General features: G+C 33.7%; 1 protein-coding gene across 3 annotated transcripts in view; it reads right to left on the bottom strand.

Moving 5' to 3' along the window:
* Window positions 1-20,163, bottom strand: part of CSMD3 (CUB and Sushi multiple domains 3) — a 594,913-nt gene that overhangs the window by 36,065 nt on the left and 538,685 nt on the right. For all 3 annotated transcript variants that reach the window (XM_077188509.1, XM_077188511.1, XM_077188512.1), the window contains 6 exons: window positions 19,580-19,753; window positions 18,021-18,194; window positions 14,406-14,591; window positions 11,274-11,447; window positions 4,665-4,847; window positions 2,921-3,097 (listed from right to left, as the gene is read on the bottom strand). In XM_077188509.1, coding sequence (XP_077044624.1) covers window positions 2,921-3,097; window positions 4,665-4,847; window positions 11,274-11,447; window positions 14,406-14,591; window positions 18,021-18,194; window positions 19,580-19,753 — 1,068 coding nt within the window. The remainder of the gene's footprint in view (window positions 1-2,920; window positions 3,098-4,664; window positions 4,848-11,273; window positions 11,448-14,405; window positions 14,592-18,020; window positions 18,195-19,579; window positions 19,754-20,163) is intronic.

The raw sequence follows: 20,163 nt of genomic DNA, 5'->3' as shown, positions 1-20,163 counted from the left end.
AATAATACATATGTCACTATTGCCCTTGGATATGCGAAAATTTTCCTATCAATTCAATTTAATTATTAATAAAGTAGATGCCCATTACTTACTTTATTTTTCTATGATATCCTGAAAGGAAAAAAAATCTGGAAAATTTAAAATATATGCCTGCAAAAACCTCCCACTTTATAAATGCTCACATATTTGCTATGTACATAAACAGGTGAGAATATTCTGGTGACCCCCAAACATGTCTATGGCTTACATAAAAACTAGATCTATAGCACTTTAATGTGTAGGAGTGATTGTAAAACCTTTTATGACTTCTAGTGTCAGGAGATAATTAAATTTCCTAATGAAATAAAATACTCATAAGGAGTTAATAAAAAGTTTTATATCATTGCAATCTGAGAATAGTGTTAAAACAGGTAAGTTTCCCTCAGATTTGGTCAATTGGATCTATCAGTTTCTGGGACAGTCTTTAGAGAGAGAAGACAGTCTCTAGTGTTCACACAAAATATAGTATTCCATGTGTTTTACGGTTTATTTTATAGTAAACATGAAAATCACCCTACAGCATTGCTATTTCTTCTGGGAAAGTATGAGAAGCAGTTTTCTGAGCAGAGTACACGTCCTGGCCACTTCTAACTCAATGTCAAAGCATGGCTGATGTGAATATCACTCTTTCTGGATCTGGATCTCCAAAATCACAAAAAATCCATGACTACACATTTGTGGTGTAGCTCCCTTGACCTAGTAACTCGGGACCTGAGAATCCAAGATGTATATAATATACCTTCTCTACAGTTCACCATGATCTGAGTGAGCAGATACTAATTACACAGCATATAGCAAATCTTAAAATGTCCCATGCAATCACTGTATGGATACAGAAGAGACTAGAAAACATACCACAGGGTTATCTGAATTACTGCAAAGGTAGCTAATGTACTGATAAAGAAAACTGGAGATCAATCTATTTTAGCTTAACTAGTAACACAGTAATTTCAATTTTTTAAAAAACTAAAAAACCATAGATTTTTCTAGGTCATTTTTCAAATAACATAGAACTGGGAAAGATAGAACCATTTTTCTTATTTACACATGTACTTTCAAATACTCTGAAACTTTCTTTATTTGAAATATTCCATTTACTATTCTTAATGTGTAAATTTTACTGAAATAATCCACAAAATTTTTACAGATATACTATTGTTTTGATTGAATTAAAATATAAAGATAATGGCTTTATCCTTTTTCCTCTAATCTTTGTTTCATTTCAGTTGGACTGAATGAACAGTTCACTCAAGTTCACTGTTTTAGGGAAAAACATCTTAAATTGTTGCAGTGATGCTGACCAGAAGAGCATTTCCTGCTGAGAGCCAGTGAATCCCAATGGGGTGGAGGTGGGGAGCCCCAGGCCTGTGCTGCCCAGCCAGGGTGGCCTTCAGAGCTGTGCTGTGCCCCCCAGCTCTCCTGCCCGGGCACAGCCCCAGCCAGCTCCCAGCAACAGACCCACTGCAGGCACTCAACTCAGTGACTGCACCTTGCTGAATGCACGGCCTTGCTTTTTATTGAGCAGTGCAACAAGAAGCTCTCATGAGAATGTTGGTTCTGTTTGGCTGCAGAAATGGAAGTGTTGTTTCTTTCTAAGAAAATCCTACAATAGCTTGCTATGGTCTAGGTCTGCATGGCATTGCACACGGGTCAGTCCTGTTTGATGGTACGCTGCCCAGGGCTCCCAGCCTGTAAAGAAGCATCAAATTATCTAGGCTATTCTCTTCTTACAGTGTCAGCTATAAACCCCCTAAATTGTGATAACACCTTGACTAAACAAAAGTGATATATCCTGAATCTCACTCTCTTTGTTTTACTATTATGCTTCCTCTGTCAACATATTTCAAGTTAAAATCTCATGTTTCTACCTGAGTAATGTGTCCTGAGAAGATTGTTTGGCATGTATTTCAGTAAAATGCTATTCTAAAATACAAGAAAAAAATATAGATGCAATTGACATCACAAGCCACCTTTATCTTTGGTACAATTAATCTGGCTCTCATTTTAATTTTTAAAATAATAAATAAACAAAAACACTGGGCTCTCTCTCAGGTTTTATGACTGCAAAAATTCATTTAACATGGATTTAACAAGAAGTTTTATGATCTAGCTTTTGGCTTTTATTTGAGTTGCTCTAAGTGTGTTCAAAATTTAAAAAACAGTTTGCTATACCTCTGATAAGGATATGTTTCTTGAAAATGATAGGCAGTCTCATGCATCACATAAATGTAAAATTTTCATAATTGCTACTAAAAGATGAACTAGGACATGTAATAAAGAAGGAACAGATGGGCTTGAAAATAAAGTGTTGCAAAGTGCTCATTATAAATGTTAGAGATGCTGTAATAGCTTCTGTTAGTTGGGTAGCCAAAGGAGTTTTAAGGTTAATGAAGAGGCCAAAGAGAAGATGGTATGTCAAAATGGGACAACAGCTTAAACCTTGGAGTCACTATGAAAGGAATCCTCAAGTGTTCATTACAAGGTTTTTATTTTCTACTCTCTGGAAGAACAGAATATTATACTGCTAATTTTTCAAGAGGAAGTAAAGCAATTAAAATAAAAAATGTCTGGATATGTCATATCACAAAACATAAAGAAGATTGAACATATATACTGGTAAAGAATTAAAGAAGGTAGATCATGTAACCATACAACTCTCTTAAAAAAACAGCAGTCTACACATTTTACTATACTCTGCCTTTAAAAAAACATATTCTTCATATTTGCATGGCATTATATTTTTATTTAGCATACAAAATTATGTAGGAAGTAATGCAAGAAAAAGCTGAAAATTTACTGGCATGAGACTTCTATATTTTACTTTATTTATTACTTTCAGAGGAGAGGAAAAACAAAATTAGTCATTAGAAATGTGTCTTACTTGTGCAGTTTGGCAAGGATCCAGACCATGTTCCATTGGCAGTGCATTGTCTTACAGATGATCCAGAAAGTATGTATCCTTCCATGCAGGAATAAATTACTGAATTGGAGAATGTAGTCCCATCAATACGAAGTACTTTTCCATTAGCTGTTGTTCCTGGATTACCACACTGCACAGCTATAAAGGAAAATGCAGAATATTTTCAAAATGTAGTAAAGATGATTTCTGAAATGGGAAAAAATGGAGCAGGAACAATCCTTCTTCCAGAAATGTTACTTGGTAGAAATCCATTCTGTTGTCCTTAAAAATGTAAGTTTCACCACCTACTGGTAAGGCACATTGTACAGTAAAAAACTGTGTGCATGAATTACTATTTTTTCCCCTTTGGTTTGTAGAGAAACAAAACCTACAAATTTAGCTTTATAATCTGAATTAGTGAAAAGATAGTTTAGCTGCAAAGAAAACCCCTTCCAATTATTAAAAAAATCTGATTGACAATTATATTTGTAGATTTAATTTGAATCATGTGTTTCTAAAACATCAATGAAATATAATCTTCCTAATTCAAAGGATTGAATGGAGTCAACATCACAGGCAGGTGGAATCCTGATGTAGCCCAGTTCTTAATGTTCAACTTGGGAATTTGAATGTGTCCTTCTTATTTGATTACATATATACACATCTAATCTATATGACCGAAACTAGAACAATATACCTGTGCATGCACTACCAACACCTACATTTATCTGTGAACTATATTCATCATTTCAAGAAAGAAATATCATCAAAACTAGCTTAAAATATAAGAGCTGATTTATTTCTGTAATAGATAAGGTCAAAGGAAAATAGCAGATGATAGAGTTGGGCAAAGCATATCCCTTTCGATAAAGCATAAATATATATATATACGCACACACATATATATGCTATATTTTTAATGTAATGCAAATTTAACAATCATTCAACAGAAAGGACGCTACAAAACCAGTTTGTGAAACAAATTTTTAAAATTAAATTACTCGTTCTTGTTCATACAGATAACACAGTCAGCAGCGATACAGTAGAAATTCAGAGTACACGTTCTCAAATTATTCTCCTCTTTTCAAGACACTTTATTTTGCAAAAGAATCTGTTGGGAATTATTTTCCTATTCTGAAGCAAGGTAAATTAGGCAATAAATGAGTCTTCAGAAATATCCTCTTATAGCTTTCTTTTATGATAATTCATCTACCTTGAAATTTCCAGAATTATATTTCAAAAATAAACTTGTTTCAGCATTTTGTTTTCTGTTGAAAAAAAGCAATGTCAACAGTATTAATAATTGAAATTTTAAGCCAACCTTTTATACATAGATGAATAAACCTAAAGAAATCCTGACACTGACATTTTCCAAAAACTGGGGTTTTTGTCTGAAATTCAGGTGTTATGTGGTTGTTATTAAAGATCAGGTTATGCTGAGATTTTTAAGTGAAAAAATACTCATCAAAAATTTGAGTTCTAAAGGTTAATTTATTTTTTTTCCTCAAAACCTGTAAACATGCAGTTTCATTGGTGCCAGGAACTGGTTTCAAATTTTTTCACCCGATGTCAAGCCACCGCTATAGTGCAAAAACTTATTTGAAAAAAAATTTCTGTCCAAAAAAATTGCACCCTCTTCACAACAGAAAGCTGGCAATGCAAAATTAGTTTTCTGATCAACAGTATTAAAAACACAGTTTAAAAATTGATTGGATCTTTGATTTACCTTTGCACTCAGGTTGTCTTCCTGTCCAGCTTCCATTTGCCAAACATGTTCTTTCTTCTGAGCCATGCAGGATATATCCAATATCACAGCTGAAATGTATCGTGCTTTTAATTTTAAAATTGCTTTCTTCCCGAGACCCATGGCCTGGGATACCTGGATCACCACAAGAACCAGCTGTATCACCTAGATTTTAGAGTACAAAGATTAGAATACTTATGAAATATTATTATGATTCTGCATTTATAAAGCATGTCTGTATGTATTTATAAATAAGTTCATAAATATATATAATTTTTTTTAAATCCCCATATATATCAGTGGGTGTGAGTCCCTATAAATGCAAAATTACTTGATCCTCCACTAATTTTTTCTACTTACTTTTTAGTATTGCACAAAAGTAATTATAATTTTCTCAAATTCCCCTAATTCCATGGTAAAATTTTGATAACAGACTTAACAAATAAAATAGGGGAGAAAAAGACAAGCACAAAACCTTGGGAATTTTTCATTTTAAAATAAGGAATTCTGAGGAAAACCAAGGTCCTGATTGCAAAGACAATTTTCTTGTGTATAACTCATGTTCATAAAATATTTCTTAGTTTTATGATATCACCAGAGTTGGAACAGACATGAAGCATTTTTCTGGATTCTAGAAATATTGAAACATCAGGTCAAAACTGCCTGATAGCTAAAATCTCCCTCAGATATAAATGTTTTAGAAAATTCTAAGATAGAGGGTTAATGGTAAACATGTTTGTATTCATATACAAATAAATTAATAATGTTAAATGCTATCTGCTGTATATAAATATAAATATAAATGTTAGAATAATCAACACAGTTATAATGATAACAATAAAAAGTAATAATAATATCCAAGATTATACATCTAAGTCTTTATAAGAACTTTTAAAGTTCTAGGTAACACATGATATGAACATCAGCTCATTTGTTTGAATCTTTTAATATTTACTTAGAATCATCTACTTTTTTTTTTTTTTAGAGAACTTTAAGATAGTTTTCTATGTAAAAAGAGATGAAGGTATATTATATTCCTGAGTTTCAATACTAAAGAGTTGAATTCTAGAATTCTTGGAGCTCCACTGTTATGGTTTCTTCTTCATAGCCCATCTGTTTTTCTAACAACTTGCAAATAAAATCAAGGTCTTCTAGACAAAAAATATGTCAAACATGTCAATATTCTTGAGAGAAAATCTTCATTACTTTATAGTTAATTACGCTATTTTAAATAAAAGTAAAATATTTCAAGAATCAGGTAGAAAGAATTAATATAATCTTTCATGCAGATTTTCTGTGTTTTTTCTAAGCTTAAATAGAAGTAATAAGAGTAATTTTTACAAAGAAATAGTAAACAGATTTGCAAACTCTAAATATGCAAAAGACCAAAAGTGACAAACTCATTGGAGAGGGGTTCTTTGGGAAGTTAGCATCCTGGAGTCTTACATGCAGAGAAAAACAAGTGTTCTGCTGCCTTACTTAGCACTGGATATGCTAAAAAATGCTGTGAACGGTTGGACACAACTCTCTACTCACAAAAGTATGTTCAGAACTGAATAGTGAAGGCAGAAGAGTAGAAGGAGCTTCCTCTGCTTTGAAAACTATGGCGCATGAGCAAATACTTGGTTTAGTCCATTATGTTTAAGAAGTACAAGGTATTATGTATTTAATTTATTTCATAAATAACAAATAGTCTCAAGTAGGTAAAAGGGTTAGCTGTCTGCTTCAAAATCACAGGCTGAGAAGTTAGGCTGTTCTCTGTTTACCCATTTCATTATATGACACAGATCAGTAATGCAGATTACCAGCCCTATTTAAAAAGAAATTGCAAATAGTCCCAAATTATAGCAAAAAATTTTTATAAGCTTTAAAAATAATTTATGCCCAAGGTACTTAGGTGACTTAACAACCCTCTAGTTAAAAAAAAAAGGCTGCTTCATATTTTTTGAAATCATTAAAAAAAATTGATTCATAGATCAAGGGTATTTTTTGGTTTTTTTGGGAATCTGTAGCTAACATTTTCTAGTAGTATTTAGTTAGACTATGATAAAATTGGAACAGGGCCTACTCATCATTCTACTCTTGTAAAGTCTCCATAATAACAGCTCAGTTTTTGGCAAGTTATTTAACATTATGCCTAAAAGAATTTTATGTTGAAAAAATGAAAATAGGTTATTTGCTATGCCAAACAGAAATCACATATTCTTCTTCTAAGGGAAATCATGTGTTCTTTTCTAATGCCTAATTATTACTACAGATTATTAGACTTTTTATTTTAGGAAGGTTAACCACCAGCTCCTTTGATTGAAGGTTACAGAAATAATTTTTCTAAAAGACTAATCACATCAGATGTAATGGAATCAAAGAATCACAGAATAAGCTGAGTTGGAAGTGACCCGCAAGGATCACCGAGTCCAGCTCCCAGCCCTTCATAGCACCATCCCCAAGAGTCACACCATGTGCCTCAGAGCATTGTCCAAACCCTTCTTGAGCTCTGTCAGGCTGGAGCTGTGACCATGTCCCTGGAGAGCCTGTTCCAGGGCCCAACCACCCTCTGGATGAAGAACTGTCTGAGTCTCTCTGCAATTCCTCTCAAGTCCCTGGGCCTTACCCGGGTCGGCAGAGAGTGGGGGGACAGCCCCACCACGGCCGACTGCGGGGAGACACTCTCTGTGCCCCGAGGGTGCTGAGGGCACTCAGGCTGGTTGCCTTCGCTGCAGCAGAGACGACAGAGATGTCGGTGGAAGAGAAAGGGGCCGGCTCCCAGCAGGGGATATTCCAAGGTTTTATTAAGGAGTCCCGAAGGAGCTCCTATGCCTCAGGGAGCCTCCTGCCGAGAGCCCCGGGGGATGTCCGGAGTTCACATTTAAAGGGGGGAGGAAACTAACATAGATAAAATCCTACTGACCAATAGGTATCTCTGGGGGATGGGTGCTGGGGCAATAGACATACAAAACAGCGTATGGGGCAGGACTTGGGGGGCTGACCCCTAGCCCCTGGCTAATCACTCGACAACTTGGACCGAAACTTCTGGATAGGGGGCTGGGATGCCGAGGTGACTGACAGAGAGCCAGGGTGGGGGTTTTGGAGGTTTCATCCCAGGAAAGGGATAACACAAGTAGAGGGAAAAGGAGGGGGGGGGGTACAGTCTGGGATAAACCATTTGGGAAAAATATGGGAATACAAAACAAACTACTTCAAAATATTACAAAATATAAGAACGCACTACAACAAAGAACCTTTTCCTAATATCCAACCTAAGCCTCCTCTAACACAGCTTTATGCCATTCCCTTGGCTCCTGCCACTGCTCACCACAGAGAAGAGATCAATCTCTGCCCCTCCTCTTCCCCTCATGAGAAAGTTGTAGACTGTGATGAAGTCTAAGAGAACATATTTTTATTACCTCATGCAGACTCAACTAAATTTTTTTTTACTGTTAAGTTATGAGCCATCCTTCACTCACATGTGTTACAAATTCTCAGTTGACATTAAATCTTGATGAAATGGAGGATATTTAGACTATTTACAACCCTTGCTGCACTTATGAGGAATTCTACATTGCAAAAAAATTCTGACTGCATCTGATATGCGTATGATGATTGAAAAGTGTTTATGAATGTCAGTATATATCAATGGGACATGAAAATTCCTTCTAGCTCAATGTCATGTGACAAGAAACTGTCATAAGGATGATGCTACAAAATTTAGTAACCTTATGTTCACTGATCTAGCATTTTCTTTTTAAATTCTTTTTCATATACTAAAAGGACAAGTATGCTGCATCTTTTCTCAGTTAAATATTCTATATTATATATTATGAATAATGTAAACAAACACACAAATTTTAATGTTTTAATATGCATTAAAATGAAGAAACAAATTTAAAGGCTAATAATGAAAGCTGATGATTTAACATATTTTAGATGCAAAATATAGACATTCTCTATCATGAACTGCAAATTATTTTATAATGAGAAACTATTTCAGACATAAACTTTGAAAATAAAATCTCAAAATTTTACTGAGAATTATAGTCGGGTACAGTAACATTAAAGAAAGCAAGAGTTTCATTCTCTATGACTCAATTCATTATGATTAACATTCAAATGTTCCTATGTCAAGGAATTTTTTTTAAAGTATTAAGAAAAATTAATTAGATCTAATTAGAGTTTCCTATGTGTAGGTAGAAAAACAATTAAAAAAATTAATGAACCTCACTCATAATATCTGAGATATTTCAACACTTATTTACTTTAATTAGAGAAATACTATAGAATAGTCCTATTTCCAGTAGGGCTGCTTTCATATTTTTATGTGTATGTTTAGGCTATATTCCTTGATATTTTTGCCTATTTCTTAAATTAGTTTTGCAATTCATTATTTAGATTTTAATTTTTTTTCTTATTATGAAAAACTACAATAATTAGCCTTAGATTTTATCTAAAGAGGATATTTCCCCCTAAATAAATATGGATTCATTCTAGCTGTAAAACCAATTTTTATTAAAATAGTTCAAATTTGCAAATACCTAAGTATGTCATTATTTAATAAATAAGATAATAAGATTATTTTACACTAAAGTTTGATTTATAGTGCATACCTTTAAAATTACAATTTATAAGAACTTGATCTTTGCTTCATTGTTCCAAATTTCCTTCTGCTATTTTAATAGAAAGTTTAAGGATTGAATTAGGTGTACAGTTTTCTAGGTTTTGTCACATTCTAGTTTCTTGAGAGTTTGCAGGAGAAGATTCAGATACTGAAAAATTCTTACAACACTTTAGAATTTAATGCAATATTTTAACCAAGAAGCTCTATTTTAATATTTCATATTATTTTCAACTCTGTCTGTGCCTTGGGATGTAAAATTCTGTATCCTGAAACTGCAGCTGATAATCAGTTTATAACTGATTACACCGAAGAGATAAGGGCAGGAGAGGATAAAAAACAAAACCAGAAAGGTTTAGAATATGTGAGAGCTCCACCTGGACTACTGTATCCATTTCTGAGGTTTCCAATACAACAGAAACAAAGACCTCTTAGAGGAGGTCCAGAGGAATTCAACAAATATGATCTGAGGGCTGGGACACCTCTGCTGTGCAACAAGGCTGAGAGAATTTGGGCTGTTCGACCTGAAGAAAAGAAGGCTTCCAGAAGACCCCATTGAGGCCTTTCAATACATAAAATATAGAAGAAAGATGTACAGTGGCTTTTTATCAAGGTCTGTGGTGACAGGAGAAGAGGGGACAATTTTAAACAGAAAGAGGCTAAGTTTAGTTTGGGCACAAAGCAGACATTTCTTACGGTGTGTGCAGTGAGTCACTGGAACTGGCTGCCCAGAGAACTTGTGGGTGCAACACCCCTGGGAGTGTTCAAGGTCAGGTTGAACAGGACTTTGAGCAACCTGATCTAGTTGAACACATCTCTTCTCATTGTAGTTAGGGAGGATTAGATGATCTTTGCAGGTCCCTTCCACCACTAACCATTCTATGATGCTAGTGAAAGACGTCCTTACCTATTACCAGAGGTTGGACTAGATGATTTGTAAAGGTCCTTCTGACTTCCACCATTCTATGATGCTATTATTTACCAATACTCTAAATAATCTTGGATTTTGAATGTGAAACTAGTAGAGCACATCAGTTATTTTTCACTTCTAGTTTTGTCATAGATGTAATCTAAGAAAAACATGTCAATTATTTACTTATTATTTTCTGCCATTAAACATGTCTAAGTTCTCTGAATTACATTGGTTTAAATAAGATTCAAAACTCCTCTGATTTCTTCAATTAAATTATGAAACATATGCAGGACAAGAAAGAACTTCCACCAATATTTACTGAGAATTAAAACTGATAACATGGTTAACCTTCATCACAGTATTTTTTTACATAGTTTGCAATAACAAAAGGGATTTAATCAAATCCCAAATTAGTGTGTGACTTGGATTTGTTTTTCACTTGATCACTGCTCTTAAAGTGAATCAAATTGAAGTTGTGAAATACAATATTCCTAAGCAATAGTTTTTCAGAAAACATATCTTGACTTCATTGAGGGCTAAACTATTTCAAGGATTAGATGATGCTCCCTCAAAAACTGAGTACCCTGTCTTGAAATTATGTGAAGCCTACCTGGATTTATTATACTAATGGATATATTGCACAATCAAGTTATTTGAGGTGTCATCAAGCCAGTAGACATTTGCAAGTTGAAAGAAAAAATATAAGAAAATTAACCCATCATCTTGAAGAGACAATTTTGCAAGATTTCACTGTGAAAATTAATACTCTTGCCAGAAATCATATAATATTTTGAAAAAAATATTTTCAAAGCAAACTGGTTTCATTAACAGTCAACTGAATGTGAAATTTCTTGTTCATGTTAAGTGTCACCAAGAAAGTCTACTTCTTCTGGATTATTTTCTAGCTAAGACTTTATGCTTACTTTGGTTTTACTTTTTTTTTTTTATTTCTACTGAGTTGGTAATTCAGCTTTATACATGATTTTTCAGATTTTTAAATGGCCTTCTGAAAAAATCAAAATTTATTTAAAACCACTTCAGGAAGCAGTCATTAATTCACATATATTACCTGAGCAGTGAGGAAGAGATCCACTCCAGTGTCCATTTAACTGACACGTGCGAGAAGCCTGCCCCAACAGCGACCGTCTCCCCGTGCAGGTGTAATGAACAGTGGAACCAAAGGTGTACTTATCGCCAGACAGGACCGCGTTCGGAGGAACTCCAGGATGTCCACAGTCAATCACTACAATGCATAATTATTGGAGATAAAAGAAGGTTATTATCACTGATCACACAATTTTTAGTTTTCATTTTTACAGCTGCACACATAAACTTTGTGAAGGGGTTAACACTTTTAGGGTTTGCGGGAAGGGGGAAGATCATGGGATTAGAATGCAAAATATGCTTCGGACCAAAAGCTATGAAAGAAATGTTTGGAGGTGTCAAAAAAAGATACATATATAGATGTTCAAAACCACTCATTCACTAAGTTGACCTTTATGTCATGAACACATACACACACCTTATACTCTTCAGAGAAAAAATACAGGAACACAGTATCTGCCAAAGTCACTGCTGTGGTAGAGAATATGCAGAAATTCGTCCCTCTTTTAATAATTCAGGACAAGGAGTTAATTTAAAAGCAAGCTAAATAAATTGAGTTTGGGAAATGCACAAAAATGCATTAAAAAAAAATTTCATAAATCAATCCACTATGTACACAAAATGAATCTAGGCCTGATGTTTGATTTCTTATCTTACATCTGTCCATGGTATGTAGACTATCTTTGCCAGAGATATTTGTATTTATGTACCATGAAACCCACAAATTAGATCTGCAAATATTAGTGTAGTAGAATCAGCTGCTAAATCATACAACTGTAGTTTTTATGAAAATTTCATCACATTAAATACTTTTTTCAGCAGGACTTTTTTATTTAAGAAAAATCCAGATCAGAAGCCTGATCAGGGTCAAAGATGTGTTCAATTTCATGGCATTTCAGTTGCATGCAATAGTACCATGATTGTACAATACAGCATAAGACCAAGATCATATATGGCAATTTTTCTTTCTTAAATTATTATTATGGTCTTAGAGCTTTAATTTATGTATATACTGATTTGCATTTAATGACATGTTTTCCCAAAGGTCCAACCTTCATGGTGCAGAACATTCGTGACAGGATCACAAAGGATTTAGGAATATGGTAAACTATTGATCAACTTTGATTCTTACATAGTGTTGCTGACCCCTGTGACTGTTCTGCTTTGAGGACTTTGAGTGAGACAGCCAGAATAGTCAACTTCATATAACAAGCACTTGTTGTCAGTATGTCATTTTTTTAATCAATTGCTTCTAACTAAAATCTACTATCAGTTATGGATAATTGCTGAGAATGAAAACTTAGAACATCATCAAGAACAAGGCATGTTGGTCATGCAGGATTCAAAAAAAATGAGACCTTTATCCTCTGAAGAACATTCACAGTTTTTCAGAATATTTTGTTATCTGTAGTATTCTTGATTGATTCTTTTGCCCTATTCAGATGTCATAAGGACATAGTTAATTTCATACTGGTACCTTACAGTTTCTATCTTTGGGCTTTCCTGTACACACTTTTCTTTTTACATTTATATCTAGCAGTCTTGGATCCCTAATAACTGACTTTAAAATTATAGCAGCCTTAATATTACCCTTTATATGATTATGCATTCTACAAAATTTAATTTGATATTAATGTTTTCAGGCTGGGATTTCATATGAGAAGTTGATTGAATTTCTTTTTTTTTTTTTCAAATACTAATTTTCTTCTTTTCTATTTTACCGCCCTCATTAAAACAAAACCAAAACCAAAAAAAACAACTCTATATCTAATCTAAACAAACTCCTTTTAGTTTAAACCATTACTCCTTGCGCTATCAATACACACCATTGTAAAGAGTTTCATTACAGCAATAATTTGCAAAACACTCCAGAAGCTCTTAAAAAAAAAAGGCTCTTAAAAACTTCTGGTAAGCTTATGATTACAAAATACCATGGATACCACTTAGGTAGAATTCATTGACCCCTCTATAAAAATGACACAAATAAAGCAGAATATGTCCTTTCAAAAGTATATATATATCCCTTTTACTACCAAAGTTCTTTTAAAAGAAGAATAAAGGCTGCATTATTAAATTACTTGTGACAATTCAGATAAAAATGACTAAGAGATTAAAATACAAATTTGGAAGGCAGAAATCTTTGTAACTTTACCTTTAAATTAATTTCCGTTTTGGGATACTTTACTATTAAGGAATATTTCTCTTTTTGAAATGGTAATGTTGCCTTTAAATTTAACTTGTGACCAACAGACACTTTGGTTTTAGGTTTAACTGTGACTTGCAATCAAGCTTATCCCATCAAAGAAAGAGACAAGTTCCATAACTGAAATTTTTATCACTAATAAGAAAAAAAGGTTATTTTTTTTTGTTTTTTTGAGAGGTGATAGTAGAACTAGTGAAGCCTCCTTAGAAGAAATAGCTACAGTATTGCAAATATCAGTCCATGATTCCTGAATAAGTAACCTTTAGGCTGTTTTCCTTTTAATGTCTAGAAAAGAAGCCTTTCTCAGGGAAAAATATTGATCCTAAATGAAACTCTTTCCACAGACTAATAGAGGACCAGGTAAATCAATGTCTCAGCGAATTAAAAGTCTAAGAAACATCTCTGGCTATATCTGCATCACAGTTAGAAAGTTGTTCATGACAAACCAGAATAAAAATAACCTACATGTGTTGATGCAGTTGCCTTAGTGAATAGGTTGTGTATGAGTATGATGTTCAGGTACCTCTATTAGTGTGGTAAACAGAGGACACTGTCCAGAGGACATCTTAGGTGTTCTACAGTGCTATTACTGGTGAAGTCAATGGACAGGTTTTGACCTTGCATCTCTGCTGTCAGGGATTATTATGCTGGAGCATCCAGAGATGTCTGTTTGGCTATTGCATTTCATAAGTATTCTATGCTATTTGCTACATACAAGAGTAATATAACTGCTATTTCAGCAGCTACTGAGACCCTCCATCAGTACTGGACACACACAAATGTATATAAATGTGATTATTAGAATTCCTGTCATGAGACTGATGATAATGTTGTGTAAAATAATACCTCGTCTAGTCCACATTCTTTGTAGAAACAAACTCATTATCTACTTACTAATGCATTCAGGTAGAGGTTTGTCCCAGTGGCCATTTGGTTGACAAATTAAAACTGAAGAGCCAAACAAAAAATATCCAGGGTTGCAGTCATAAAATACCACTGTGCCATATGTGAAATTTCCATGTTCAATTTTACTTTCTCTTATAGAATTTGCAGGAATTCCAGGATCAGAACAATTGACCACTGAAAAGAAAAAGAGCACAGACTTGAAAGCCATAACAATACAGTCTCCTAAAATGGTCTCCTATTCTTTGTATAAGAAATATCCAATATGGTGCTGGTTTTATATACCCTAACTTTTTATATAATGGTAGTGAATTAGGAAGAACTGAAACAACAAAATGCTAAAGCCAGAAGATGTTAAACCCGGAGCAAATAAAAAGAAATGCTTCTTTATAGTGTGGTAATACTGTAAAATTATTGGCCACTAAAAGTTACTGAACATACCAATAAAATGAATTTACATTCCTGTCTTAACACACACTATTGTCCAGAAATAGAAATGTATTTTGGGGCTAGATGTGATTTTGGTCTAACCCATACAGAAATGCAAACATACTTATGTTCCTATACCGACATTTTGATAATGGATCACCTTTAAGACAGGTGTTTTGAGCTAAAGGGCACAAGGTCAGTTAGGTAAGACTGGTGAACCTGACAGAATAAGAACATATCCCAACAAGTGGGTAAGAGCTTTTAAAAATAGAGGTCAACTTTAATGGTTAAGAATACTGATGAATTTTTTGAGTTCTTAGCACTTCAAAAGTTATATTTTTGAAAATTTCTGAATATGGATTTTTTCCCCCTTTTTTGTGTCTTACAGCTACCAACGAGTTCAGTATAATACTTATTTTGGGGGTCATAAAGATTATTTTAACAGTTTTCATATGGTTTCCTCTTGTCAAGGAAACATGTCATCACTTATTCAAAGTGAATAATTTTTTTTTCTAGCAAACAAAAGTTCCTGTAAAAATTACTATCCCCATATCCTTAGAATCAATTGCATATTTATATAAATGCACTTGCACACACCTGTGTGCAAATCTATATGTCTGCATATGTATTCAGGTGGAATTTCCTTTGCATCAATTCCTATCCATTGCATCTCATCTTTTTACTTGGCACCACCAAGAGGAGCCTGGCTCCATCCTCCAGACACCCTCCCTTCAGTTCCTGACAGTCATGAAGACCCCTCTCAGTCACCCCTTCCCAAGACTGAACAGGCCCAGCTCCCTCAGCCTGTCCTTGTAAGAGAGATGCTCCAGTCCCTAATAATTGTTGTAGCGCTCAGCTGGACACACTCCAGGTTCTCCAGATGATCCCACCCCATTACTGAGCTCTACTGTAGGGCGCAGTAGTGGGGTGGGATCACCTCTCTTGACTGCTGGCAATGCTCTTCCTAATGCACATCAGGACAGCACTGGCCTTCATGGCCACAAGGGCACTGCTGGGCTTGTGGACAGTTTGCTGTCCACCAGGACCCCCAGGTCCTTCTCTGCAGAGCTGCTTTCCACTCCCAGCCTCTATTGGTGCATGGGGTTACTGGAGTTACTCTTCCTTCCCCAGGTACAGGACCCTGCATTCACATTTATTGGATTCAGAGATAACTATGCATGGATGTCTGTATATGAAATTATTAAAATATGCTGAAAAGCTCTGTAATCTGCAAAGGAAAAATGGTATTGCCAGATGAAATTCAAGATCCTTTTTCCTACCTAAATCACTTAATGTAGTCATTTTATGGCTCATGTCCTCTCTAGCCACTATTCTAAATTTTTTTGCCTGCTTGTGTGCTTCTTCTAGCAGGTCTCAAATATTGATACTACAGGCCTAGAAAACATACCTTTTCTAAGGACAAAAATAGCTTTCAGCTTGTATTTGACTTCTTTAACAGTAAAGGACAGAACAATTTGTTAGCTACTTTGATGGTCAATATTGAATATTTTTCTTTTCCTGGAGGAAAGCCTGAGCTACATTTCTGTCTTTTTTTTCTGTTTATTTCCCTGCAAGGATCATTGAAGTCCAGCTCCTGACCCTGCACAGGACAGCCCTAAGAATCACACCATGGGCCTGAGAATGTTGTCCATGTTCCTGTTACTAAGCATATATTTAAAGTAATGAAAACAATTTGTTCATTATTCAGGAGTAGTGAGCACTTGAAACAAAATACAAGGAACTTTGACCATTTCAATAGTTTTGCACAATTATTATGGTTGGCTAAGAAGCTAGACATTTAATAAAGTTGTTAATAGCATAACAGCAAGTGCACTGAAATTTACAGGAAAAATTTATGGGACAAAAGGAAAAACTTCACAACAGAGTGCAGCCTTTCCATAATATTGCACTTTTGGTAGTTTACAAATATGCAAGGTAACATTTTATTATTATTTAACTTCAAAGCAAATAAAACAAAATCATATTAGAATGAATTTCACTGCACATTGCTGACATGATTAATGATGTCCAATTCAAGATTATTACTTATTGTTTTTAAAATCTCTCCCCAAACCAATATACAATTTCAGGACTGTATAAAGTTTCAAAGAGCAATCTGATCAACTTATTTACCAATCCCTACATGCCAATAAGCTGTCAGCACTTTGGCACATTACTCTGCAATACGAGAATACCAAGGTGACTGATAGCAACTGGATTGAAAATGAGATAAAGTAGGTATCCTAAACACATGGTACATGTTTAGTACTGTAAATTTAGAAAATAATGTCTTCTCATCAACAAAGAGTTCCTTGTAAATTTCAGTTCTGTAAACTATTTGGCAGTATCGCTTAGGGGAAAGTAATCAAATGAAAGTGGAGAACACCTATTGAAAAGAAAATACAGTCAATAAAACTCCTATAAAAATACATTATTTAGTTTATGCACAGATAAAAATACAGAGAAGCTGCAGAGAAGATGCTGAAGAACAATCATTAGAATTTCTGTATATGTACATGCAAGTTACAGCAAAAAGTACATTTTTCTAAATAAAACCAATTATTTAAAAACACATAGAAATTAAAAAAAAAGATAGGGATGACAAAACCTTCCTAAAACTGTTTATGAAAAATTAAATAGGACTCATATCATGCTATTATTTTTCTAAGTGAAAGATTTATTTTTCTAAGTGAAAGAATATCTAGAAGCATTGAGAATGAGCACAAATGGACAACGTAATAAATTAGAATAGAAATTTTCAAAGTCAAGATGTTCTGTGAAGCACAATGGAAATGTAAAAGGAAGAAAAGTAGCTTTTCTTATGTGTCTGTTAGAACTATATTGTCTAAAAATGCAGAGAAAATTATTTCAGGCTTTAAGCTCTTAATTATCTCTCCATAATTTTGCTTCAGTAACTAGTAGAGACAACTTTTTAAAAAGCAACACAGTCTACAGACACATAAGAAAGTTTCTCTGCAACTGTTATCCTGGCAGCATGACTGTAAAAAATCATAGCATCACGAAAAGTCTTTACTAGTAAGGTTATTATGTTAGTTAACCAGTCTCTCTGTTGGTGAGAAAGGAATCACTTTGTCTTGTGCTCCTTTACCCTCTGTTTATTTTTCAGCCTTAATTTTACAGCATTTAGTTAGAAACCTGTAAATGCTGCTTTCTTACCTTTGCATATAGGAGGTGAGTGGCTCCACTGCCTATTAGCTTGGCACTGAGCTTTGGTCGGTCCTTGCATAACGTACCCAGTATTACATGAAAATGTCACAACGTCATTGAAATTGAAACCATTTCCACTTGTTCTTCCATAAATAGGACTACCAGGGTGACCACAGCTGACAGCTAGCATAGAACCAGTCAAAAAAAAAAATCCAAAACCAGAACAAGATGTTAACACTTTTCATTATTTATTATACAATAGATAATAATTATATAATAGCATTTTCAAGTTTGGATATTATAAAGATACTGCGTATTTTCCATTATGTATTCATGTTCAAGAACTTAATTAAATTTTTAAATAAACTGAACAGAATTTGACATGCAGTAATGAAAGCAAACAAAGAAAACTCTTCTGAAGAAGAAGGAGTAAAGCAAGCACCAGATTTTCATTATGCATAGTCGGGAATTGAAAGGAAATATTTCACTACATTAGTTCCTCAGGTATTTCTTACAAATTTGTCTTATTATCAACTCAATATTTTATCTTTGTGGCCTAAATACTTAGTGAGGCTATAAATTTATAACTTTTGTTTGAAAAAAAAAACAGGATTATTGGCATAGTGAAATTTTTCTAATGTTTATAAAAAATCTATCTAAAGAAGGTAAAGTTTATTTTCTGTGCCTACAAAAACCAGATGGAAGAAAAATAAGGAAAATTGGACACAAATTAATATTCACAAAATGATCCAAAAACACTTAGCAAATATTTTATTCTATTTTGTAACAAATTGTTGGTAAAAAAAAAAAGGTAAATCAGTAATTAAAAAGAAATATTAAAATATCACAGAATAAATGAATTAACATTCTGTGCTATGACTTGGCATTAAGAGAATTTCTGCTTCAAAGATAGAGCTATAGGATATTTGGAGGCAGATTAATACAGTTTCAATACACTAATATTACCTGTAAAATACTGGTAATTTACTAAAGTGCTTAGAGAAATCTCAAATTTTCCTAAATTAAATACATCATTTTATGTTATTACTTAAAGGTCTTTCATGTGATAGCTTGACACACTTATCATGAGAAAGAAATCTCATTAACAAAGCACAATATTCACTCAAAAGAGCACCAAAACCACAAATCAAAGTAACAGCACCTCTGTGAGGAAGAAGAAGAAAAATAAATTTGGTAAAGAAAACATTTTAATCTTCAGTGTTGACAGTTTACTTCAACAGTATTTACTTATTTAACTGAAAGAGTGAAAGTAAATACACATTAAATATTTCCAAAAGCCACTACAGGTCATAATGCCAGTTTCATATTTGAGTAGTGGCATTCATAAATACCATCACTTTCTGAAGAATTTTCATATCCAAAACAGCAGGTATTCAGTCACCAAAAAGAGGCAGCGGACATTTTAGGTGACAACACTTAAACGTCACCTGATAGATGAATCACAGATTTTATGTGGCTCCATACTTTTGAGGAGCATTCAATCCTCATCTTGTTTGACACAGATATTCCTGTAACATCAATCAGTATGTTCTGCCATGCTTACTTACGCACACAGGATGGAAGTTGGCCAGACCAGTTGTGATCCTGTTGGCATATTCTTACAGAAGAGCCAATCAACCGAAAACCAGGGCTGCACTGGTAAACAACTGTGTCTCTATAGCCATAATTTTCTCCTATTACTTGTCCATTGACTATAAGATCTGGGATACCACAGTGACCAGCTAGATTTATTTATAGTAAAGAAAAAAAAAAAAATCAGTAAATATGTCATAGAAACTTTAAATAAACCTCCTAACTAAAACAAAGAAATGCTGAATATCTTTTAAGGTTCTTTATTGACCTAATTCAAAGCTTTATTTTTATTAGCTTGGTGAAAACTGCAGTCATGCATATGCATAGGTATAATTATATGCATATAAAACTTACAAAAAGACGATGTAGCAAAGAGATTAAACGTCATATATATCATCAAATTTCCTTTAAAATGTGAATAATTCCTTTTTATTATAACATGTAAAAAAATATGTATTATTTACCTTAGTTTTATTTTGGTTATGATTAAATGAATAAGGAAACTTTAAAACATCATATATTTAACTAAATAGAAAAATTCCACATAAATAAAAATAAT

The sequence above is a fragment of the Agelaius phoeniceus genome, chromosome 1 (genome assembly GCF_051311805.1).
Source record: "Agelaius phoeniceus isolate bAgePho1 chromosome 1, bAgePho1.hap1, whole genome shotgun sequence".
NCBI classification, from domain to species: domain Eukaryota; kingdom Metazoa; phylum Chordata; class Aves; order Passeriformes; family Icteridae; genus Agelaius; species Agelaius phoeniceus.
This window is presented reverse-complemented; position numbering and strand designations above follow the sequence as displayed.